Genomic DNA, 26,306 nt, shown 5'->3' with positions numbered 1-26,306 from the left:
TTACCAATTGAATTTTGCTTTGGAAATAGGATGCAAATTTCCTCTTTTTCAACCGCCGTATATCATTTTCAAACTATGGAATAGTTTTCGAAATAAAAGCATTTCTTTAAATGTTACAAACTACTTAAGCGTGACTTTTTAGTTAAATGTTTTAACTAAATTTTTTTAATTCTTCTGAGCATCTTTCTTATATTTTTACTCAACATCAAGTTAACTGCAATGGGGCAGCTCTGCAGCATTTCAAAAGCCGCGGGACCGGTTTCCCCGGTAGGTTCAGTTAGCGATAACTGCGCCTTTGTCATTGGAAATGTGTGAGGGAAAATGATATCAAAAGTGAGATTATGAATGAAATATAGGGCACATCGTAGATAATAATATATTCCGTCCTTGGATCATCCGTTGCGTGCAGTAAAGTATAAATAATTCTGCGGCAGAGTATTTAATTTGAAAGGATAAATTGCATATCAGCATTCATGACACACTATCTCTACAGAATTGAAAGTTAATATTTGGTGTACTTCAGAATATTGCAGATGGGGTTTTTGTAAGTGCAGTACGGTACATCACAGTTGCAGCATGTTTCCCAAAGTTATTACTAAATTTCAAACGTATGGCTCGTTCAGTTATTGTGAAAAGAGAAAGGTGGAGTGGGTTGGCAACAAGATAAAGATTCAGAAAGTAAAGGAGATTAATTACAAGTCTATAGGTGGAACTGGGAGAACCCCTCAGCTCCACAAAGAAATGATAGTAGGGAAGTTGGACGGCAAAATGTAAGAAAAGAATGGGGAATAGCGGTAAAGTAAAAGCTATAAATGGGTTATAACGAGGGGGAAATGCCGTTGGTAATGCCAAAAGTGCACCATGTGAAGTGTATTGACGGCGCTACTTCCTTACGGGGTGGGGTTTGGGGTTGAACGCTGAAAGGAGTAGGAACAGTGAAAGCCAGGGGGTTGGGGGGCGCCTACTTTCCTGTTATTCCGTTAATCCACACAGACACCTAGCGTCAAAATATGAACGTGACTTTGATGTGACTGAAGGAGGTTGCAGTAGTAAGATCTCACTGGAGGAGCCTGAGTTGGACTTTTCTTTTTACAACGTAGTTATTTAGATCTTACTACTGACTAACTTGGCGCTGCTTGGAGTAACTTGACAACTGATACTCTCTCTCTCTCCACTTAGTTTTAAGTCTTACCCCCCGTCGTTACGTTCTTTTCCAGATTCATGTACAGTATGTATACCGAAATGAGGTTGATGAAGGGGTAAAATTTATTTAGTTACCAAGTCTACGGACAGAACTAGACCCGTTTCAGGGAAGCCGTTCCCACTCGCGCTGTGGCTATGCCCATGCCCCTACCCCCTTTTGGTGCTAGTGCTGTCTTTCCCCTACAGTGCTGATTTCTAGATAGTCATAAGTATACCCAGTTTGGTTGAAATTGCTCAATGCATTTCAGTTATGCTGACACGTACATACACATGCTACATCCTTATACATAGTACATAATACACACTCGCACGCAAATATTATATATACATATATATATATATATATATATATATATATATCTATATATATATATATATATATATATATATATATATATATATATATATTCTACTAAAAGCGGTTTGATATGTTTTCAGGGATGTTTTCGTTGGTAAATTTTTATTTATCTTTTTTAATGTTTTTAAATACTCTGCATTTCAAGAAAAAAATGTTCTCTTTCACTGCGCAAGATTCCCATTGTATTGAAATAGGAGCCAGTTGTTCATCAGTGTATGCTCGGATTTGATTAAGTTTGTATCGCCATTGTATCTTACATTGATGCTTCACAGTTAATTTAAACATCAGTGTTAAAGTAGCTTTTAGCCCTTGCAGTGAGTTTAGAGATGATCGAAAGTATCAACTTTGTCCGAACGGACCTCGTATATTTTTCATTATTGAATCGCCTTATTACCCAGAGAATAGGTACTATATTTGGATTGTATACTTGCTAAATGGGTTACGAGAGAGAACGCACGTCATTTTAATTGTGAAATATGGCCTTCGGATAACTTCTTGAGTTGTATAATTAGAATGTCGTTGTTAAGGAGAAAGGAGATGGTGGTAAACGTGATGTGGTCATCGGAGAGAGAGAGAGAGAGAGAGAGAGAAGAGAGAGAGAGAGAGAGAGAGAGAAATATGCCTTCCTTATTCCATTCTGGTTTACTGCCTACACGCGTTACGTGACATCTACCATGAATCCGCTCCAGAGACTAACCGTTTGTAATTGCCTCAGGGTCTTCACATGTCCGGCAAACACACTGGACGACATAGTGACCTGAATTAGGGATGATAGTATCTTGAAGTGTTCTAGTCTTGTACCTTGATTGACAGCAAAATTCTTTTATCTCATTTATCTGGTAATTATAGTTAAAAAGATGCAGTTTCTTTTTACGAAGACCAGTTGTGATATATCTTATCTAAAGACCGATTTCAGTTTCCCATGAAAACCGATTAACCATCACTGTCTGGGCGAATGGTTCAGATTCCAGTTAGTGTTAGTATCCAGTTTTTCCTGAATATTGTAACGAGTCAGTTTCACTGCAGGGGGAGCGACGTCATTTAACGTTGCTGATGTGTGTAATGATTGGTTTTCGGAGAATTTTTTGCCGTCGAATTGGTCAGTTGTTGACAACCTGTCGGTTTGATGGGCTGGGCAGATTATGATGGTTCTAGGTTTCTTTGAATGGGAGGCTGTAAATTAGATTGACGAACTTTAGTTCTTCGTCTTAGCATGAATTCGGAAGCATTCGTATGATTTGACCTGTCGCGCACATAATGTCAAGTCATTGAAGGTGACGTTCTTGAGTGCTAATCTGATCAGCTCATGTTTTTAACGCCCAAGTGTAATTTAACGTCATTTGCTTATGTACCAGTAACATAACGGAAAAGGCCCGTTTCGAAACGGCCAAGAGAAAAAGTAAACGTGTGCGGTATTTTAAACGGTTATAGGTTTAAAGGTCGCTAATGGGCAACTTAAGCTTATGATCAGTGCCTAAGCTTCGCATCACCCGGGTTATGACCAGTTGGAATCTGCTAAGTCCTGCGCGATGTATTAAACCTGGGACCACTACAATGGGAAGTCCAGGCGATGTTACTGGATTTACACAACCTGATGATAGCCTGTTGGTAGAAAATGCCTGGGAGGAATTACCCATAGGCAGTCACAGGGAAAAAAAGAAAAAAAAAAAACAGGAAAAGGTAGCAATTTTGGACCAAAATCGCCTCATGGGGGTCACTAGGAAATATTAATGTTACTTCTTTTCCTGTGACTTATATTTTTTTCCTGAATTCGAGTACTTTCCCAAAAGTCAGACCAACGTTAAGTTTAGATGAGGAGACCGTCTTGGTCTTAATGAGTCAGATTTTCATGTATCATACTTCTAATGGCATGAAGATATAACTTTAGATTTTAACTTGAAAAGAAAAATTACAGATACCCGTTCTTCAGCAGAAGACACTGCACCTGGACAGATACAGTGAGGTTGGCTTTAAATCACACTAACCTGTTGTTTATAAGCTAATGGAAAAGGTGTTAACACTAGACTAGTCTGGTATTTGGAAAGTGAAGGCTTTATTTCTCAATCCCAGTTAGGTTTTTGAAAGAACTGGTCTACTCTAGACCTAGTTCTTAAATTATCCAACCAAGTTCAGCCTACGATGCTACGAGCAATATGGCAAAATCTGACAACTTTGCACAACCGGTATTCGCAGCAACATGTTTGAAAGTCCATAGAGAAATATCCTTAGTGATAGCTATTATCATCACAGAGGCTGTTTCCTATCCTGTAAAGAGCTCTCTGTTAATGACTTAAGACAGCTACTGTAATGTACTGTACTGTAATGCCACGCTTTTAAGATTAAAGCTTATGAGTGAACTTACCACCCCCCCCCTCTCTCTTCTCTCTCTCTCTCTCTCTCTCTCTCTCTCTCTCTCTCTCTCTATTACACTGTGAATACACGTTGATCGATTGAAATGTTGATGTGCTCTGCACGTTATGGTTTACATTGTGTATATACTATTGATACAAAGCTGTTCTGCCCATGTGGTGGACAAATTTTCCATTTGATTGTATTCATGAATTTCATGAAGCAAATACATTGAAAGAATAGGACGCCTGTGCATAATGGAAAATAATTGATCGCTATCATTATGATTGTCGTGACTTATGCTCCGAACGGATGATGATGGCGTTCAGAAGGGAGCTTGAAGCGTTGCCGAGATTTCGTCTAAGGTAGATCTTGTTTATTGCTTTAATGTTATGGATTCTTAAACGATCGGAAAAGCACTTGTATCCATGTAGACGTACGCCTCGAGACTTCGAGTAGCCCTTGTTTTCTTGGATGCTGTTAAATGCAACAAGGAATTGACGAACGCGGCAACACACACAGCCCGTGACCTTGAATGCTTGTCTACACGTGACTGATAAATCACGTGAGCATTTGACACATGGTAGGAACTTCATTCTTGAAGCGTTGTTGGGTTTCGGGAGACAAAACTCGATGGCACCTACCGGATGTCGGGGCTTGTTATGGTATGATGTCCAAATTAATTACTAAATAATAATTACGATGCTCTCGTGAAGTCATAATCTGTTCGCAGTTCGTTTCCTCACGTACTGTAGCTATTTGGATGCATAATGCTTAACTTAGTTGACGCAGTCGGACGTATAATGATTAACACATGTTGTATCTTTAGAACGGGAATTCGGTCCACCATTTATCATGATGTCGATGCTGCTCCCCTCCAAAAACGCTTGAAGTTTGTTGACAGTTAGTTGTCAGTAACACTGCGCATCATGTGAAAGGAAAAATAAAACATTATGGAGTGGCTGGTAACCTTAGCGGATGCGCACGTATCATTACATTGTTATCGTTAAAATTTAAGTTTAATATTTTGTAAGTAAAATCCTTCTGAAGGCTCTTGAATCACTTACACTGTTTAGATCATTTTTGGATATCTAATAACGTGGGTCGTTGCTCTTAGGAACAAAGTCACTGTGACAAAATGTAAAATTAAATTTATGATATTGAAATTTGTCTTAGCCACTCAGTTCCAGGCATAATTTAAGCTTTGAAATCTGGAGTAAAGACAATCTGTGACATGTGGTGTATTTATTAATGTATTTTCTAAATTACATAGTAAACATGACCACTAAACTGGTACACTCGCTAACAAAATCCTATTTTTCAGAGTTGTCGGAAAACTGGGCCACAACGCGGGAACCCGTAGTGGAAGGGGTGACCTTCTACTGCAAATATCTTGGGTCAACAATTGTGGATGACCCGAAAGGCGAGACCACAACGGCCGAGGCCATCAAGCGCATCATCCAAACGGCCAAGATGACCCTCCTGAAGCCTGATAAGGTCAGCCTCCACGTCTCCGTCGAGGGAATTCGCGTCCAATACACAGAGACCAGTGCAACGTTAATCCACACATCTATTTACAAGTGAGCAGTATATTAGTTCATGTAATTGTGCAACAGAACTTTTATTTGCGGTTGCAAATAAGTGCTGGAATGAAAGCCTTCCGGTGACCATTAGTGTTCATACTGTGCAAGCAACTACAGTCACATCCGCAGGACTTTGAGGTTGTTATTGCCTCTCCTAAATCATGTCAGTGAGGCTCTGGGGAAAGAAATTTCATGTGTAAGTGACTCATTGCTTGTGTAACCACCAATTTGTATATACCCTTCGAAGGCATTTTTTCTCTATCACAGTCAGCGCTAGTTGTGAAGAGGCTAATTTATGAACTTAAGGTCTGGTCCACATTGTTTGTACTGCAAGTTATGCGAGTGGTGGTTCTTTCTCGAGTGACATCTGGTCTGGTGGTATTCGTGTCAGTGTCATATTTGTGGCTTAATAGACCCCCTCGTATTGGAATCCTGTGGCTGTAACCATAGATCATTTTCTTTCTTCACTTTCCGGACCCATATAGAATTTGCCGTTATTGCATAGGTCTCAGTAGTGTGACTGGTGCTGAGGGTGGACGTGACTGCATGTATATATTTTAAGTGTTAAGGTCATCGCCAAAAGTCATTCTCATTCGTCGAGTTTCCGAATTCGTTTCGGATGACGGAGATTGGGGTCGAAGTAACTGTCTGTGGACGCTCTTCGGAGGGAATTTTTATGGCACCGTAAAAACCACAAGAGGCACAATTTCCTCGCTATGGTGTGGGAGAGGAATATCTAGAACGTGAATAATTTGTGTAGTCTCCTGTGATTCGTCCAGATAGTTCGCTTGTTTGTAAGGCTTAACATTTGGGTTGTCGTGGAGCCTGGTTACACGAAGACTTGGAATTGCCGCTTTTTTATTTATTTATTTTTTTTTTATAGAGCAATCTAATTTGATAGACACTGACGTTGATCATTATTTTCTAATTCAGCTACTTACCGGTCATGGCCATTGACGCTTTGTTGATTCCGCCATTTATTTAGATTTCCATGACACGTGTTTCGGAAAACCATTTGTATTTCAGATTTAATGCTGGTAATTTATTTATACGGAATGTCTAACCGAAGTAAGGTGGACAAACATGGATATTTTTTTATACGGTAACCTAAGGTCGTTTTTATGAAGTGGATGAGGATAGCTTATAGCAAATTTCCAGTGATATTAAGACTTTGGAGGAAACTGGGTTTATCGTTAATATTGGTCTTTGTTAATAAGACTTGATGTAACAAAACAAAAAATAAAATTACGGGGCTTAGGATAAGTTTCGCTCGTTTTTAGTATGAACACAATCATACGGATTTACGTATAAAAATTGTTGTACATAAGTTCTACAGGACCCGGATTTTAATACTTAATGATATCGAAGCTATTGCATGAACATAATTGGCGATAAAGGTATATAATCAACAGTCATTTTAAGGTAAATGACACTTTTTCCCTAAGCATATTTCCGAGCGTTTGACTCCTAAGTTCATTGGGTGCGATTGTTTGTGTTGTAACTGGATGATCACGTGGTTAGAGTGAAGTCAAGATGCGAATGAACTTTGCAAGGTCGGCGGGTGATATAGTACACACTACTGTTCGGTGGATCGATTGCTAAGGAAGGTTATCTGGTTTCTGCGTTTTTGCTCCTTTGTTTTTCCTTGCGTTAATAGATACAGGAAGTACCGGGCTTAAAAACATCCGGGATTGTCTTGTCATCCTGTATACTCTCTATAGAACTCGTTGCATGTCGCGTGCATTACTTGTATTTGAGAGGACGGTAAGTATATTTAAATAGCCTTGGGTAATAAACGATTGACATTATGCAAGTTAACGTGATGCTTTAGCCCTCGTAATGTGATGTCCTTGCATTTCATTCTCAGCTATTTTCCGTGCCTAAAATCGAACATGAGTCCTATAAATGTGAGGCTGTTTCCTTGGCATATTTCCACTGACGATCTATTTAAGAAATTCCTTACAGTACCTGTGAAAATGTCAGAAAAGAACCACACTAAATAGCACGCACTATAATAAAATGTATCTGTCAAACAAGAAAAGAACCTTAAATGGTGAACTTCGTATAGCGTAACGAGTAAAGAGACCTTGGTCAGAACGGGTACGTGTGCATCTGTGTTGTCATTGTTTGTGTTTTGAGTTTTGCTTTGATGGGCTGCACGTAAAGGTCACGGGATTCCGAGAATGCCCTTTTCTTGTTGTGTCATACGATATGCTTTGTGAAATATGTTTGTTCCATTTGAAGGAGAGGTTTTCAGTAGTGGAATGTGACAGTGCTGCGCAGTATGCGAAATAAAGTGGGTCGTTTAGCTTTTAAAAAAAGATCCCTTTCTCAAACAGGTACACGACCAACTATGGAGCAACAGAAATATGTGGCAGTAAAACTGCTTTGATAAACAGTTCCCACCGTCTGTGTATATAAAACCTTCAACTTATGTGTTAGTAAATTAGGGGCTCTACTGCTATTACAGTATTGGTTATGTCAAGCTATTGAAAGAAGTTTGTGTTATTGGTCCCAACTTGGATGCTGCTTTTGATCATGTAAATAGTGAAGCCCTATTATCAAACTCAGAAGGGGATTAGAGTGACCTTTTTTTATATTGGGACGTTATAGTGACTACAGGAATGTCGTCTCGTGTTACTCAGGATACTGTTTTTTTTGCTGTTCACTTTGTGTACTGCATACTTACGGGTTTGGCCTCTATAAGAAGCGTGCTGTTTATGTCGATGATGCTACCCACTTTCTCTGCACCGATCAACTCTCCGTGATATGGACTTTGGTTCGCAGAATCTCTCGAGCGGAGAAAAAGTTGAAACTAGTGCATGGTGCAAATTACCAATGATGAAGTTAAACTTGAATAAAACCCAACGAGTGGCACATAGTAGGTCTCGGACATTTACCCCCCCTCCTCCTCCATTGGAAATATGTATATTAACTGTGTGTAACTCGTAAAACGGTAGGTTTCATTCTTGATTGAAGCTTCACTTGTGAAATGCTCATCCAGTTCATCTTGCCAACTGCACAGAAGTCGGTATACTGAGACTATTTTGAAGCCCAGACTTTATTATGCAGAGGAATTATTTTAATTTTATTCTTAGTGTTTTGGAGACGTAAATGTCTTCAGTAGCTGATTCGTAGTGTAAATTTTTGGACAAAAACTAGAGTTCTGTTGAAGATTTTATCCCTGATCCTCATTAATCTGTGGTTCCTTCGTTCAATTATCTTGTGCATGACGTTTAAGATACTTTTGGTCATTCTTTGCTTTCATTTTCTCTTAAACGTATTATGCCATGCTCTGCTCTACGAAGATAACCATCTCATTCTGGTTTGCTTCCGAGACTCAATACCGCATAGTTTCCCAGAACTCATATTGTGGAAAGATCCTCTGGTCTTGTAGTTAAACCTGTTGTGGAAAGATCTTCTGGTCTTGTAGTTAAACCTGTTGTGGAAAGATCTTCTGGGCTTGTAGTTAAACCTGTTGTGGAAAGATCTTCTAGTCTTGTAGTTAAACCTGTTGTGGAAAGTTCTTCTTAATCTTGTAGTTAAACTTATTGTGGAAAGTTCTTCCTAAATCTCGTAGTTAAACTTACTGTGGAACCGCCTCAGTGGCGTGGTTGTAATGGTGTTGGCGTCCTACCTCGGTGGTCGCTGGTTCGATTCTCGGCCATTCCATTGAGGAGCGAGAGATGTGTAGTTCTGGTGATAGAAGTTCGCTCTCGACGTGCTTCGGAAGTCACGTAAAGCCGTTGGTCCCGTTGCTGAATAACCATTGGTTCCATGCAACGTAAAAGCACAATACAAACAAACTAACTTACCGTGGAAAGATCGTCCTGATCTCGTAGTTAAATCGTGGGAACTTCAATAGTCCTAACTTTGTCCAAATTGCTTTTTGTTTAGAAGGCTGACATGAGTCTCAATACACAGTACATTATTTTTATTACTTTTCTTTAATTTCAACTTATTGTTATAGGGAATGGAGATTCTGTGAAATTATGGGGAATGGGGATTCTTTGAGATTACCATTACATGGTAGAACAAGCAGTTTTTTGTTACATATTTATCAGTCATTTCTTTAACCTGTAATGTATTATCTAATACAATATCCGGATATTTAAATATCTTCAGCGTATTCTCAGCTACAATTTCGTCATGGCAGTATGGTCATGGTTACATAAATTAATTTTAAAAACAATGATGTGAAAACTATAGAGGGCAAGTTAATGAATGAATTAAGCAGAAAAAGGAAGTCTTGAAAGTGGCTTGGAAAGGAAACTGCTTTTGTGTCGTTATCAAAGGTTATACCTGTAGCACGTTTGTTCCTGTTTAGCCGTGGTACTTGTAGCACCACAGGTCCAGATCTTGTTGTTGTTGTTGTTGAAGGTTAAGCCAGCCTTGTGCTGGTACGGGCTCTTGCTCCTAGAGCAGCCCGTAGCTGAAATATCTGTAAAAAAAAAAAAAAAAAAGGTGCTTTTGGCGGTTTGTTGTAGAAATGAAAGAGGGTGACAGGCAGGATTGCAAACCCTTTGAACCTTACGGTACCCATCAGTAGGAGAGAAAGCTTTATAGTATTGAGAGAGCCTATAGTTGGAGAGTGCCGAGTAGGAAATGGAAGCGAGTTTTAGTTTGAGGGAAAGGTGGTCTTAAAAAAAGGTGGGGGGGGGGGGATATGGGAGTTTCCTATAACATTTCAGGCAATATATACATGTGTAGCATCTGAATATATGGCAATGTATATCAAACAGACATTAAGAAAGTATAATAGTATATACGTATATATACATGTACACACCTACTCACACTTGTACATATGTTCCCAAAGATGTGTATAACTCCCATTGCAAAAAGTGAAATAAGAGGGTTTGTGCATTGTGCAGATTTCTGTGAAATCCAGATTAGTATCCCGGTCCAGATATATCTGGACCATGTGTAGCGTTTGTGCCCGAGTTCTCTTGTTTTGTTGTTCCGGTCGGGAACTTCACACCAAGGTTTGTTACACGTAAGAATCCAAGGCATCTGGAAAGTCATCCATTGTTCTAGATGATCCCCTTACACTAACCATACTTGGCGTGGACGAGCAGCGTTGATGGACTGTTATTGGTATTGGTATATTGCTGCTTTGACTTCTATGAATGAGCACAGGTATCGAAAATAGAATGAAGCTTGTACATTTTAGGGACTTGTTTCCATAGATCCACAGTAATTTATATTACCAATATTAACTACTTTCAGCTCGTTAACTTAATTGCATGACAAAGGAAGGAAATATTTTGCAACATTGCAAAATCACAGCTTCATGACGTGGCTATGTTAACTTGTTTAGGTACACCTGCACCTGACTCGGGAGAAGTCTAGGCGGTAGTCATGCCCTTGAACCACCCAGCCATGGATATCCGTGAATGTATTATAAGTTTTGAAAATCTTCTCTTTCATTTAAATCTTGTAACCGACAAGTTTGTTCTCTCCCGTGGATCATTTTACCTAGACTGCGAGCTCGGCTTTTACTGCGTCATTGTTTTGAAGACGCTGTTGAAGGTGAGAAATAGGCTGAACATGACTTTGTCCCCCTTAACTGAGTGGGAGAGCGAAAGGTCTTGGCATGTTGCCTCTGCCCCACTGGGAGGGTATTGGGCTTGGTTCTCAGTCCTTCTTGATGTAATGGAGATTATCTTTCGTACTACAATGGTCGTCTTCGTTTTATGTTCGTGAAAAGTAAGAGAATTCCTCAAGCAATAATAATGAGGGAATAATTAAAGAAGTGGGTTTGATGTCGTGGGACTTTCACTTCAAACGAAAACAGTCCTGGTTGGTGGATAAATTCAGAAGTTCATACCTGATTTTTTTTTTCTTTTTTAATTAAAGAGTATCTTCGGACAATATTTTTCGATTTACTAGCTACTTGTTTTTTTTTCTTTTAGAACTTATTGATTCATCTATTCAGTCCTCAACAGTAATTTAAAAAACTGATGTTCCTTAGCAATACGGGTAAAACATAAAAATTAAACACTTGGTTAAACAAGTTAAGAGAAACTTGGGCGACAGGAAAGTCTGTTTTAGTCGTATTATTTTGATAAGAGGAAACAGTTGAAGAGTGCATTAGTAAATCAAATTCTCTCTCTCTCTCTCTCTCTCTCTCTCTCTCTCTCTCTCTCTCTCTCTCTCTCTCTCGTCCTTCTCTCACTCATCTCTCTCTCTCTCTTCTCTCTCTCTCTCTCTCTCTATCTCTCTCTCTCTCTCTCTCTCTCTCTTCTCTCTCTCTCTCTCTAGTGTCAACATAAGCTTGGTTTTTAATGGTAACCTGTTGTTAATGTCCCAAAGAATACTGGTTTAACCTTAATTTTAGTTACCCTTGTTGCAAAGGAGTAACATCTTTTCAAATGCTTTGTCTTGAGTTGACATTTTGAAATCGGAAATCATTGTTGAAGACTGAATGGATGAATAAAGTAGCTCTAATGTCCTTACCGTACAGTTCCAAATCGAGGTAAAAACATAGCAGGGTGTACCCTGCAACCTTGGGGCACGGGCCAGATCGCGTGCCTGGCTGAACTGTAAACAAAAGATCGGGGATTACTAAGGTGCGGATAATGTAGGCTGTGTCAATCTGTAATAGAAATTATCACTGTGAACAGATAACGGTTCCATACATAGGGGACACCACTGAAATACCTCAAAACCTTAAACTTTAAAAGAAAGTCTACGCGTCCTCGATATGCTTTGATAGCTGATAAAATCTGCAGATGCATTTTCATGTGTATATATGAGAACATGAAATAAAACTTTCTGGTTAATGTATCACATTAACGGTGAATGTTCGGACAGTACGGTGAGACTAGGAAATAGGGAGGGTATCTGCGTAGTAACCTCCTTCCTCAATCCTCCTGGTGGCGCCAGCAACACAAGGAGAGACTACTACGTCTTGTGTACAAGTAAACGTGCCGAGGAATGTTACTTGAGAATTAAATGTTACATCGTAACTAAGCATGATATGCGAAAGTTCGTAAATCATCTTATCAGTCACAGTTGCTAGAGAAAACCTCTGCATTTAAATTTGTCCCTCTTGTTTTATAGTACTGACGTAGGGACAAAATGAGCATGAAAGTGGTGTCAAGTGAGGCCCGCATGACTGAAATGCTAGGACACAAGTGTCACTAGCATAAGAAAGTAAGTTGGACACTACTACAACCAAATCTCTCTTCTCTCTCTCTCTCTCTCTCTCTCTCTCTCTCTCTCTCTCTCTCTCTCTCTCTCTCTCTCTCTCTCTCTCTCTCCAGTAGTGTTCAGAGAAAACGTACACTAGTAAATCGGCACCCTTCGTGGTTGATTGGTTTATAGACTTTGGTATATATGCCGAGCATTGGGGCAACTAAGGCCATTCAGCAATGAAACGGAAATGGACGGTGAAAAAGGTCTGAAAGGTGTAAAGGAGGAAAACCTCGCATTTACACTGAGAGGGTGGACAGCAAGATGGAAGGAAAGAGGATATGAATGGGGGTTCAGTAAAACGAATGAAAGGGGGTTGCAGCTAGGCGCCGAAGGGATGCTACAACGAACTTTTAGTAATGCCTACATTACATCGCATGAGGTGCACTGACGGCGCTACCCCCTTACCTGGGGCCGTTCGTGGTTCAGGGAGCTCTCTATTCATTGTTTGACAGGTACTATGTAAATAAATCACTGTTTTAAGTTGCAATATAGAATATTTGCGCAAGAATTTCGACGAAATCCAAACTTAAGATTTAATATAATGTGCGAATTGGTTTGTACCCATAAAACCCTCAAGTGAACATTATTTCAAATGTAATGGAGTAACTTTAGAAGGATCTTTTAATGAGTACCGTTTTGGTTACTCCGTTTGGGAGATCCTTTGACTCTAGAGGAAAACCCCCATATTATTAGAAGTGGAAGGTCGTCAGTTCATAATGTATTTTACCCCTTACCATACGTGAAACTGTTTGTACCCTACACAAGTGTCGAAAAGTAAATTTGCTTACATGTCCGCCAACAAATATCGTTGAGAAACATTCTTAAAAAGAAATAACGGATTTAAGTGTAATGTAAGTCTTAACATCCCATTAACAGATATATCACAGTAAAAGCTCTGTAAAAAGGTTGCACAGATGTTGGCTTGAGACGATGTGTGTGTGATGTTATGATCACAGATACAATCCTTTAACATAGTCCTAGATCCGAAAAAAAAAGGCTTGATTAAATCGAGAAAGTTTCAGCCCTCAAAAGTCTATCCAGGGTGTTTTTGAATATCTTAAATATCAGAAATTTGGGTTGAATTTTTAATTTGTTTTAAGAGCGTGCTAGTCTAGTTGAATCTTGAATGCTGACAATACATTTACAGAAAATGTTGCAACTTAAATATGCTGTTTACACAAATATTTGGGCGTTATTAGGAGTAGAGATGACGGTAATGGCACAGGAACACCTGTGAGGGCGTCATTGGCGAATTGAAATTTTGGGTGGTTCGCTCCATAAATATAGAGAGTAGCCCTCTATATAGATCTGGTTCGCACCATCGTTGAGTGTACCGAATTGCGTTTGGCATGACTGAATGCGTTTGAATTTCTTGGTGATTTGTGGAAAATCTCGAAGGCAGCGATTGGTTCATTCGACAGTTCATTGTTGGGACATTTTAACTTAATTTCACTGTGGCGTTGAACGAATTCTCAGAACAATCTGATGAAGTACTACAGGACTCGCATGAAAATTGTACTTTTAGGTGTTCAATGTAATACATTCTCGAACTGGAAGGTTGTCATAATGGTACCGTGCTCATATCCTTCCTGCTCCGAAATTTGTTTATATTTTTCCTTAAGTGATCGTTCATTTTTCTTTTGAGTGATAATGTTTATCCTGAAAGATCGCTTTCGATTGTTTAATTTTTCTTTAAGCATATTTTTCCTTGAGTGATGTTCATGTTTCTTTGGAGTTATAATATGTTTGGCCAAAAACTGCTCGCTTTTGATAGTTTCATTTTTCATAAAGAGATTTCATATTTCAAGTTGGCTTTTGTCGTAAATAGTATGCATTAGTTATTCGGAGCAATATCTGCGCAGGGGGTGCGTGACAGGAGGCTAATATGAGGCATCAAGCCAACATTCAGGAGCCACTGGGCTCGACCAACACGTGTTGGCAGTGACACTGAAAGATGCAATGCTAATTGACCAGAGATTCCTTGAACAGCCTTCTTTGTACACTTAGTATGTACTTTATAGTTTATTCATACTTGAGTATACTACACATCTTCATTATGCTGAGCCAAGTCACACACATAAGTTTTAGAATTCGTGTGTATCACACACAGCGAGTCATGTAGCCTTATGACATTTTCCGTTACTTTTTTTTTTTTTTTAAGTTGCAACATGTATCGTTTAGACTTCACAAACTTACGACTAATGTTCGAAATGTCGCCACCCGTAATGGTAAATCTTACCGACTTCTGTCCATAGGCCTATGGTTTAGGCACGTTTACATGAATTATTCAAACCTTAGTAGTATTTGAAGAATCTCCGGGTAAAAATCGGAACGAACTAGAATTTTCATGAATGTATTATCGCCGCCTGTTTGTTTTTTCTCAAGCTTCAAGGTAGGAATTAGATTTAACGTTTTACATGCTTTTGTGGTGCTTCTATCACCCATGTCTATATTGCAGGATCTCGTACTGCTCGGCTGACGCTCATTATGACCATGTCTTCGCATTCATCGCTACGAACGATAATGATACGTGCGAGTGTCATGCTTTCTTGTGTCCCAAAAGGAAAATGGTGAGTTAATTCTGGCTGTCGTTTGCAAGTTCCGTAAAGATTTGTTTCTAAAAATCTTTGAGGTTGTATTTCTTAAAGTTCCAAAATTTTGAGTTAATTTGATATTAAATATGTTTAGTATCCTCTGATATTTATCACTATAGAGTAATGTGATTATTCCAAATGTTCGTAGAATATAACTGGTCCTGTACTACTCTGCAGTGTTTTCATAGAATTTCAATTATAACATTGATGTGCAGTGTTTCTTTTTATTTCAGTTAATAATTTTGATATAAGCTCTATTAATTTTAACCAAAGAAAAATCATAACTAATATGTCTGGTTCGACTAGTGCCTGGATCAGTTGTCATTTTTTATCAGTACTATAATAGCACAATATTTTAATGTGACAGTAGCTTACTCCATGGTATGTTAGTGTGAAATCTGTTATTTATAATTTGTTTCTTTTTAGGCTCAAGCTGTGACAGTATCCATAGCACAGGCATTCAACCTTGCTTATGAATATTGGAAGATGGCTATGGAAAATAAGGAAAATGGGGAAATCTTTGCACATGAAGAATTACCTGCGGAAGTGACGGTAATATAAGCGTGCGCGATTATATTTACTAGTAACCTAGCAAAAACCACTGTCATGTTTTTCACTTAAGCTGTATAGAAGTAAAATCTCTTCATCTTTTTGGGGTCTTGCATTTCAAGATGTGGTAATGAAGTAGCTGTGATTTTAACGTGTTTATAAATACTTACGTTAATTCCATGTCGTTACGTCCTTAAAAGGAATGCTGTAGTTCAAGCATATTGTTTTCCATATCGTTAAGTAACCTTTATTATTATATTAATATTTCATTCAGCACAGTTTCAGTACAGTATTTCTCTGTCGTTGCAGGTTAATGCTGTATCACTCAGTGATCAGTCAAAGAGTAACAACTCCCAACCTTCGAGTCAGGCCTCTTCTCCAATCCCCATTCATCCTGACTTTGGATCCTCAGACATGAGCACCTCAGGTAAGCTGGGTATTACTGTAGTAGGGAATGTACAGAGATTGTTACCCATACAGTATTAAATCTAAAGAAAGGTACTGTATTACCCTAGATGCAATTAGTAGGAAAATTGAGTTCCATTGAATTGAATATAGAATTTTGGCCAAAGGCTATGCACTGGGACCCACAAGGTCATTCAATGCTGAAACAAAAATGGACACTCAAAGGTTTGAAAGGTGTAACAGGAGGTAACCCTCACAGTTCCACTGGGAATCAATTGTTAGGAGTGGGGTAAAGTAAATGTGAAAGGAGGCCTAGTAAAAGGAATGAAGAGAGTTGCAGTTAGGGGCAGAAAGTACACAGCAGAAAAAGTAATGCGGTGCACTGACGGCAATAACCAACCCCTCCCCCCTGGGTAGTAGGAAGATAAGCTCCAAGAAATAGCTCTGCATATATTGCTTGCTTCAAACATTAAAAAAGGATGGAATAATAGTAGATATTTAACAATGTCTGACTTTAAAGTGAAAATGGTGACCATTTTTAATTACTAGTAAAGTTTTGAGAGATCTGTAGTATTCAACTGTTTGTCCATCTAGCAAAGATGTCTGAACAAAATGTAAGCTGTTGTGCAAGATGGGCTGCAGGCCAGAGTTTGTGAAACTACAAAAATATGTAGATCTAGACAAAAGGATTTTACAAATTAAAGCTTTTGATAATCATATATTTAATAGAATTCTTGATATGCTTAATATGGCTTTCATCTGCAGTTCCTTTCTGTAGAATTTTCAGCTGTAAATGATGTCATTGAATAAATGACAGTAGCCACTCAACTTGCCAGATGTTAGTATAGATCTGAACTTCTGAGAAACAAAACCTCTAGTATATGCTAGCTATCTGTAATGACGTAAGCTTTGACATTACATGCATGCATATCTAGTGATGACAAGAGTCCAAAGAGAAATAGTGCACAATTGTACAAATTGAAGAGTGGCTGGGTTCAGAGAGCTGAATTTTTAATGAAGGTGTGAGATACTTGAACATTCAAGATATACCACAGCTAACAGCAGTACCATTTAATTTCAAACCCAAGCTATTCATTTAATTTCTACCCCAAGCTAAACTTTACGCATTCATTTCAAGGTTTATCTGCCGATAAAGGTACTAAGGACCCCCATTCTCTTAAATCTCAACCCACTTTTAAGAATGACCTTTTTAGATAACCAATAATTTTTTTATGTAACTAATCCTTGTTTGTGTGGGGAAAAAAAAAAAAAAACCATGATGCTGCACTATACATTGAGGTATCATTTTTACTGCGGGTTACTTAAAAAGAAAATCAAATGTACCACACAGTGTGGTGTGAATTACATTACAAATGATTGGTTAAAACACTAATGTAAATATATTTATAACTGCAGGTTACCAGTCCAGCACCCAGGCCCTCTTGATAGACCTTGACGATTCTTCTGAAAAGATGAGTGAACAAACTAAAAATAATGAAGTTTCCACTAAAATTAATAAGCCTTGGGTAAGTAAATCATAGTTCATTGACAGTAACTACCAAAATTGAAGAGTATTTCTTTAACATTCCTTTTAAATACAGTAATTGAATCATGCACTTCGTTGTATGTAAGTAGGTTCAGTATAACCATTTAGAAATGGTCACAGTAGATTTTGCTATAACAGAAATATAGTACGCAGCTGTTTAATTAACTAATGTCATTTCATTAATTACATCTTCTCGTGTTCACATGTGAATAGCAAGGATTTAATAGCTTAGAAGGCAAGTACAGAATACCTTACATTCTTTTATCAGCATTTTTGTGTTAACTTTCTTTTGTTTGTCTGTAGCACTTTTTGTTTTTGTGCTTTTATCCTTAAAATATTGAAAAGTTGAAACTTCTAGATATGAAAACTGTTTATCTAAATGATTTTAAGTTTATCTTAGGAAATTAGAATGGTTAGGAAATTAAAATTGTTTGTAGTCTGGGGGATGAAGGAAGTTTTGCACTATCTAAAATAAGTATGGTGATTCAGGCTTGTTTAGTACTAGGTACTCTTGAGTTTTTTTTTTTTTCTATAAAACCGTTTCATAGAAAAACAGTAAATCTTGATGCAAGTACGTACTGTACAGTTACAAAATATACTATGTAAAGTAAAAAAAATGACCTCATACAGACCCATCAAAGTTATGTACTGTAGACAGTTAGACAAGGAACCATACACGATAGTGATCATAAATATTTCACAGACAACTGTTACAAAGGCCATGATGAAGTAAAGACCTTTCATGTCCCTTCTTTTGACACTGCCAAATGACATTGCTTTAGGGCTTGCATTAATCAAGCACTCCTAAACACCCACCTGGTCATGTAGGTAATCCAGAAAGTGTCAATATTTTCTATATCCACTGTATACCTTGAGGAGCCTGCAGGGAAGCTTGATATTGAGAGATTGTTTAATTTAAGTATGTTTTGGGAAAAAAATAAATTGGGGAAAAATTTTTGAGACCTAAAGGTATGAATATTAAGTGTGTAAAATTAGCCAGCCTTCGAAAGCAGACACACTCAGTATCATATACGTAATATTATTGAGAAATATGCTCTTCAACATGTTGGATTTGAATATTACGTAACTGATAAACATGCTTGCCTTCTTGTCACTCTTGTCATTAGATGACGAGGATCCCTCAGTAACTTTAATTGGCTTGATTCTAGGTTAAGAAAATTTCAATTTTTTATTTGGATTAGTGTCTTTTGTTATAGTTACAATATTTTACCAAATAAATTCTGTTAATGAAGACTTAAGATACTCAAAAATTTCTCCAACTGTGTGTAGGTTTTGATCTCAATTAAGGACAAAGTTGGAGAGGTAGCATTTATAGTAGGAAATTAAATGGATTTTAGGGTAGCTCCACCCTCTATGTTGATACTGTAGCATGTGTGTTATGAATGACATCCTGTCAATCATAGCATGTGCAAGTCATTTGCTTTTCAACTTCATTCATTCCCTTTTGGTCTCTTCCCACCTTATGTAAGTATTATAATTGAACCTTACTGAGTTTCCACCTCTTAAGAATAAATCCGTAGAAGATCTAGAAGTTACATAGTTACAATTTTTTACCCCGTATATATTAATAATTAGTGTAGCCATTGCTAATTTTTAAAATGTGTGTAGTTACAAAATTAATACTACTAATAGCTAGCAGTACTTTACTTAATCTTTTAAGTACAATTTTTATTTTATTTTACTTTTTTATTTCCACACAACTGAATCTGAGTAGGTATTGCTTGCGTAATAAGTAGCCATTGTGTGAAGTGGAAATGCAAGTTAAATATTAGCTTCTTGTGTGTCATTAATGACTGCTAACCAACCATACACCAGAACCCCAGTCTTTCACAGGAAAGAAATGAGATGATGGTAATTATGCCAACTTCTGGGAAAAAAAAGATGTGGTATAAACCATGAAGTTCTAAACATTGTTACAGGTTAATATTTAAATATGGAGTTCTTCACACTGTTACTGGTTAATAAAGTAATTTTAAAGATAGCATGCAAGAATGCCAATAAAATGATGTTGGCCAAGTATATTTAAAATAGATGCAGACTTGTACAGCAGTGAGAGGTAATGTGATTTAATTGTAATTTTTGAGGCAATCAGTATTCAGTAGGTAAAATGTTTTTAAAGTGCTCAACCTGTCACATCCTTGGGATTTGGTGGTCTTTAACTTTTATAGTTTTGAACTTTGTAACTGGCAGTGTTGATTTTTTAGTGTAGCTGTTCTTATATTTCATAGCCCAATATTGCATTGAGATTTAGAAAGATATCCACTAACCATTAATTTATGGATTTCTAACAGGATGCCTTTGATGACTTCAGTGATGTTAGTGATGAATTTTCAAGGTATGTTACAATTACAACGTTACATTTACAACAAATTTAGCCAAGGATGTGAACATTACATATATTTTGTACTGAATTTTAGTCATTTGCAAGAATGTGATTATCATCAGTTTTAAGCAAAAGTATCTTGAGGTTTTACAGAGCAATGGAATAATTTCCATATTAAGGTTTATCACTTGATGTATTGCAATTGTTTTATTATTGAACTAGTGTATATGGTAGCCAAATTCTTTCCTCCTGATCTTGACACTTTTTCTCATTCAGGAAAGTTTTATGGGAATTAGTCTTTTAATTGAAAAGTTGCACTTGAAGGCAATATGTAGCTTACGTAAAAATACAAAATTGTAATATTGTTAACTCTGTTTCATGATTGTAAAACCAGTATGGTCAAGTTTGAATAGTGAGAGAAAAGTTTGACGTAAATTTTCTCTACCAGATTGGCTTTAAGGGCCGCAGAGGAACCACAGCATTTGCCTGGGACATCTCCATCGGAATGGGCCGCTCCAGGTCCTGTAGCATTCCTGGCTCCCCTTCCAGCTTCTCAGACAGAGAATACCTCTTGGCCATCAGTTAGCTCACCATCTTCAACTTCTACTGCCAGCTCTCCAACCAGTCCTTGGCAGGTTGGCCATTCTCCCCCAGATTTTCAGGATGACTTTTCAAGATCTCCAAATATGGCCTTCCTGCACTCATGCCAGTCTCCATCTAACATATATGATGGATTCAACAGTATTTCAAAGCAAGCAACTGCTTGTGGGATTCCTGAAAACAATCCAATGCAGAATCCATTCATCAGTCACAACAATCCAGTTATACCTGTACCCTTGAACTCTACTCCATCAAATCCATTTTGTAACATGAACACTACCATTCCTGTTAATGGTTGTGGTACTTGGCAGCCCATATGGGGTGGAAGATTGTTTGACTCTAAGAACAAGTTGATATGCTCTTGAGCACCCATTTTGGATAAGGTTACATCAGGTGTGCATCTTTCAATGTAAAGACAATTTATATCGACTTTGAAGTCATCCAGTAATACAGCTGTAGTACAACTCCTGAATTTTTCGAGCACTGAAGTTGTAATACTGTTAATATCCTACATAATTTGTAGATGAGAAGAGTATAAATTAGTGATATTTAAACAAAATAGTTGGTAATACAGTAATACTTGTAGGAAATTACACCCAAAGTACAATTTATACCTGCTTGTATCAAGTAGGTTATTTACTGCATTTTGTTGCGTGATGCAAAGTATGTGCAGTTCAAGTTATGAAAAGTTATGAGGTGGCAGACAAGCTAACATAAAACCAGACCCATAAGGATAAATAGATTGAACATGTTATGAAGTAGGCACTGCAGGTTTTGTAAGTTTTTATCACCCTTTTTAGTACTTTTATAATTGCCAGTGCATTAATTTGTAGAATGGTTGCACTAAGAGACTGGATATAATTAAAAAAATTTCTGAATTAACACAGGTTCCCCAATAAGATTGGTGCTGAGAGCTGGGTAGTTTTTATAAAATTCAGTTGTCTTGTAGGATCCAATTACTTTATGCTGTAACAAAATTTTATCCTACTAACACTTTTAAATGGTTTCATGCTATATTGTGCAAGAAACAACCATAGAATTTGTAATGTGAAACTGAAGTTTCATTTTTTGAATTTTTTAAGATTAACGTTAAGGGGTAGCGATCAAAAGACAGCATGAAAAGTTTTCATAATTAAAATATTCTTGAATCTCACAAATTTAGCTGTTTTGGTACAAAATACTTTTAACTTCAGGCAACACACACTTACTCATTGCGCTCGCTGGATGATACATTATGTAGTCAGTAACTTACAGATTTCTGTAGGTAAAATTTGGCGCACATGGTATACAATTCAGTAAAGTACATGCACTGAATTTTGTAATCTTATTTGGAAGTAAATATCCTAGTAATGTTGTAGAGAATCTTAAATACTGTGTTATAGAAACATCATTGTTAGTCATTTAAAGCATTTTCCTTGTCTATTTTAACTCATATAAAGGATAATTTTTAACATAGGTTTACATATCCCTTCTTATGGAAGTTAGTTTTGCAAATGACTTTCTTCTCTACCACTACTGTGATAAATAGAGATGCATTTCTCGTGTAAAGTTTTCTATATTTGCTATTTGGTGTATTCTGAGGTTAAAAATATGCTGCAATCTATTTGAAGTTAATTGTTGATGTAGCATTTGTTTTTCTGGTGTTAAAGGAAATGTTAGTTGTATATTAGTAGTAACAGATACAATTCAAGTGTACTTTGGAAAAAAAAAAATTTGATCATTTTGTACATATTGTAAATATAGTCATTTTTCATACGTACTTCTCATCCATTGTCTGATATACTGTAATCGTGCATTAATTGGGCAGTGTTGCAGCGCTGTGTAGTTCTTTACTTAGGAAATTCAATATAGTACTTAAAAAAAAGTTTTGACATTGTTTTACCATTTCTAGTACAAGGGCATGAATGAATTGCCATCAGAGTTTTATTTAGTAGGAGGGAGTATTGTTGTTTTGTCAAAATTAAGGTGCACCTGTCCAACTCTTGAATTTTTAGTCCGGTCTAGTGCCACTTGGTGATACACATTGGAGATAAATTCCAGTTCTGTGGTACTACTATTAGTAAGTAGTTAATTGCAACTTTCGCTAAAAGTTTAGCCGAAACATGCAATTTGATTGAAGCCATAATTTTGAAAGATTGTAGCTGCTGATGATGACAAAGACTTAAGATCAGAATAGTGGTTACTGGAAATAGCTTAAAAATTCGGTGTGTGAGGTCAGGCATCTAGTATTATGGTGATGGTAGGGGCATATATTTTGTTGTTTCTATTTTGTTGGGAAGTACCAAGAAGTTAAAATATTGTATTTAATTCTTGTATGGAATAAATTTGTTAAGAAAGTTTTGTTTTAACATACCATAGCCATGTTTTTCTATTGTAAATGGTCTTAAGGATACTGCAAGGGGACTGCTCAAGATTTGCAAACCATGTACGTTTGAGTTTCTTCAAAAATGGTTTCTTTCCATGCTCTCCTCCCCTCTAATATTTAAGAGCAGAAGAAATGTATGAGAATATGTTCTCACTTTAAATGGTGTTGCTAGTTTACATAAGTCAAAATACTCTTCCTTTACCTGTAGTACATGCAAGTGGAGGCAAACAAAGGATACAAGTTGTGGAATATTAACCACCTTGAAAATCAAAGTGCTCATCATAAACTATAGTGGTGTACTGGGCATCTAATATTAACTTTTTTTTTATAGTTTCTTGCTCTATTTTTAGTTTTTAGTCTCTCGGGAGGGTTTTAAGTGAGACGCAATACAAGTTTCTTTCTTTATTCACACATTAGAACTAGTACACAGTAACAATATAAGTTTAACAATTAAGACTGCGAATCGAAATGAAGTCTATCTCGACCGCTACTGCTCTGGGTATCTGACCTCCTTTTTGGGACAGCTGTTCGGGCAGTCCTCTTCTTTATCTCTTGCTTCGACTCTTTCCAGAGTCCTCTAGGCTCTAGGTCCATCTTCATGGCGGCCTTTAAGTTCCCACCTGGTTCTTGTGGTGATTCGTTGATGTTATCTAATCACTGGCCCCTCTTGGGTGTAACTAATTGCTAATCCCTCCTCTTGAGGGTGGAGCTTTCAATTCGCCGGAAGTCTAGCCTTTCTGGTGCGAGGTGGAAGTTCAGGTCACAGATGACAATTTTCATGGGTTTATGATTATTGATAACCCTGCCTTTGTTGCGACTGCAGTCTCGCCTACGTCCTGTGACTTGCTAAAGCCCCTTCCACACGGGGCAAATGCCCGCGTTCACACTGTTACCAACTTTGTGAGTGGATGGCGATCACGAGTGTGGTCCAAGTCATAGGGTCGCCTGCCTGTGACAACTGCCACCCTTGGACTGTGATCTGGATCTGGTAACTGTTGAAAAGCGAGAATTACGGGCAAATCGGTGCCCGTCCTGTCTTTGCCCCTCGTGTGGAAGGGGCTTAAGTCACAATCCACCAATGACAAGTCTCTCTCTCTCTACCACTTGTCTATAAATGGTTTCTATTTTATATTTACACTTTGTTCCCACACAATATACAAACAATCTGTCCTTTACATGAGGAATTACTTTCGGCGTAGCTGGAATTACGGCTGTTGAATTCTTGAACAAGGTGGTTAGGCAGTAACTACCGTGCGGCAGGCGAGCCCTGCCCGGATGTCAAGTAACAAAGTTGTGAAAACACCACTTTTCTTTCGGCCGTCTTTCGATGAAGGCGTGTGTTTGTGAGCTCTTGCTGACTGTCCATCGATCATTTTCCCGGTGGGATCATTCATTTTTTTAAAATATGCATATGCTGTTTTGATAATAATTGATTTAATTTAATAATTAATAAGCAAACCCACTTTTTCGTGATAGCCACCTTTCTACTCTGTGCTAAGGGTCGGCAGCAAAGGTATGCCAACATCTTTATTATTACATACTTAAACCCTTTAACGTGAGGACGAGACCTGTATTCATCAGAAATTTATGCTTGCACTTTGGGAATTACAGAGGGAACTTCAGAGGTTTGTCCTTTGGGTAGATCTAAGCCCGTATACCGCAGCGAACTAGACTGCCAGTTGACATTTTTCTATACAGTTTTACCTCCTGAACAAGAATTTAAAGTAATATTTTTTTTTGGCTGTCTGTAATTAACCTGTAATTTACCTTTGAACTCTATCCCACGGTAAGGGGGACCGATGGGAATGCGGGGCTTTGTGTGGGGTAAAACACTAGGAAGGTTTTGCCATGCTACTTTATTTCCTCTTATTGAAACACGAAATACAAGCTGAAATATAGCGATAAATAAACCGATAATGGAGCCGTTACATAGCCAAAATACACCTATTACTACTGTTATTACGACGCAGAATTCTACTAAGCATGCGCCATGTTATAAGGGAGCTTTTGTTTCAGAGACACATCCTAAGTGAGATAAATGGTGGGGTGGGGGTTACATGTAATTTCGCCAATCATGTTGCATTATTAACCCTACATTGCGAAAGGACAGAGTGGAGGTTTAGGGGTGGGGATTCATGCATTAAGTTACATATATTCCTTTCCATCATTTGTTTTATGATCTAGTAATATTATTTCAAGCTTTTATTTCTGTTCCGCTTATCATAGTACATATTGTTTAATATGTGCACAGATTTGTTCTCACTTCACAATGTTGTCGTATACATCCTACCTTATTATGTTACAACTGCAGGCAGGCCCCTGAAAGTCTCCTGAGGGGTGGGACTAAAAGGAGGTTTTAGGTTTCGAGACCTTTCTGTCAATGACGTGAAATTGATGGTATAACATTTTTACATTTTACAGCATTCCAAATTACACATGCATTTTTTCCCTTCGTTTTTCTATATACACCTTTACATGCCTTTCTGACCCATAATCTCTTGGATAAAATTCTACCTAATATTATATTTACTTTCATATTATATTATCTTTCTGAAGGGGGGGGGGGGGGGTACAGGACGGGGCCCCCAACCATGGTCTTGTAATGCATTCTACTAGGTTAGGTAAGAATCCTAACCAGTATGTTTACACTTCTGAGATTTTTCTTTAAGGGGGGTTATGGGGGAGGTAAAATAACAGGAAAACTTCAAACTGCCAGAGTCTACTGTACCGCAGAATGAGGGCTTAGAATTACCATCCTTTTTTTTTTGTTTGTTTTTTATGGTAATCTCTTCTTCTTCCTTTTGCTAGCTATCAGATGAAGGTAGAGGAGGCAGCGTGTGGTGTTAGTGTCTGGGGGATCTTCTCTCGTTTTGGAGGGTGGTACCCTTGGATGCGAGAGGAGTATCCTTATTACTTTAAATAATATTTTCTTTATTTTACAGACTAGCAGTGGTTATTGTGATTACAGCAGTATATGGTTGGATAGCTCTTTGTGTTGGTTATCCTAACCTTGGAATTGTACCTGTGACTCGTAGCATACTATGATTTTGATCCTCGAGTGTGTGTACTGATCCCCTGCTGGAAATCATATTCATTTACCACTACTATCCTGGAGTTACATAATTGGATAAAGCCTTCACCGCTGCCCTGTGATGATTAACTATTCCTGATGGTAGAATTCTCGCAGAACATGGAGAAATCGAAGAGGAA

The 26,306-nt window shown here is 37.7% G+C and overlaps 1 protein-coding gene across 2 annotated transcripts in view; it reads left to right on the top strand.

Annotated features, from left to right (window-relative positions):
• Nucleotides 1-23,067, top strand: part of LOC135225813 (low density lipoprotein receptor adapter protein 1-B-like) — a 43,522-nt gene extending 20,455 nt beyond the window's left edge. For both annotated transcript variants that reach the window (XM_064265332.1, XM_064265334.1), the window contains exons 2-8: nucleotides 5,235-5,490; nucleotides 15,152-15,263; nucleotides 15,714-15,839; nucleotides 16,146-16,263; nucleotides 17,658-17,767; nucleotides 20,100-20,143; nucleotides 20,580-23,067. In XM_064265332.1, the coding sequence (XP_064121402.1) occupies nucleotides 5,235-5,490; nucleotides 15,152-15,263; nucleotides 15,714-15,839; nucleotides 16,146-16,263; nucleotides 17,658-17,767; nucleotides 20,100-20,143; nucleotides 20,580-21,096 (1,283 nt within the window). In that variant the 3' untranslated portion in view covers nucleotides 21,097-23,067. The remainder of the gene's footprint in view (nucleotides 1-5,234; nucleotides 5,491-15,151; nucleotides 15,264-15,713; nucleotides 15,840-16,145; nucleotides 16,264-17,657; nucleotides 17,768-20,099; nucleotides 20,144-20,579) is intronic.
• The last annotated feature ends 3,239 nt before the right edge of the window (nucleotides 23,068-26,306 follow it).

The sequence above is a fragment of the Macrobrachium nipponense genome, chromosome 13, assembly GCF_015104395.2.
Source record: "Macrobrachium nipponense isolate FS-2020 chromosome 13, ASM1510439v2, whole genome shotgun sequence".
In the NCBI taxonomy this organism is placed as follows: Eukaryota; Metazoa; Arthropoda; class Malacostraca; order Decapoda; family Palaemonidae; genus Macrobrachium; species Macrobrachium nipponense.
Note: the sequence above shows the minus strand (reverse complement) of the source record. Positions and strands in the feature narration are given on the sequence as shown.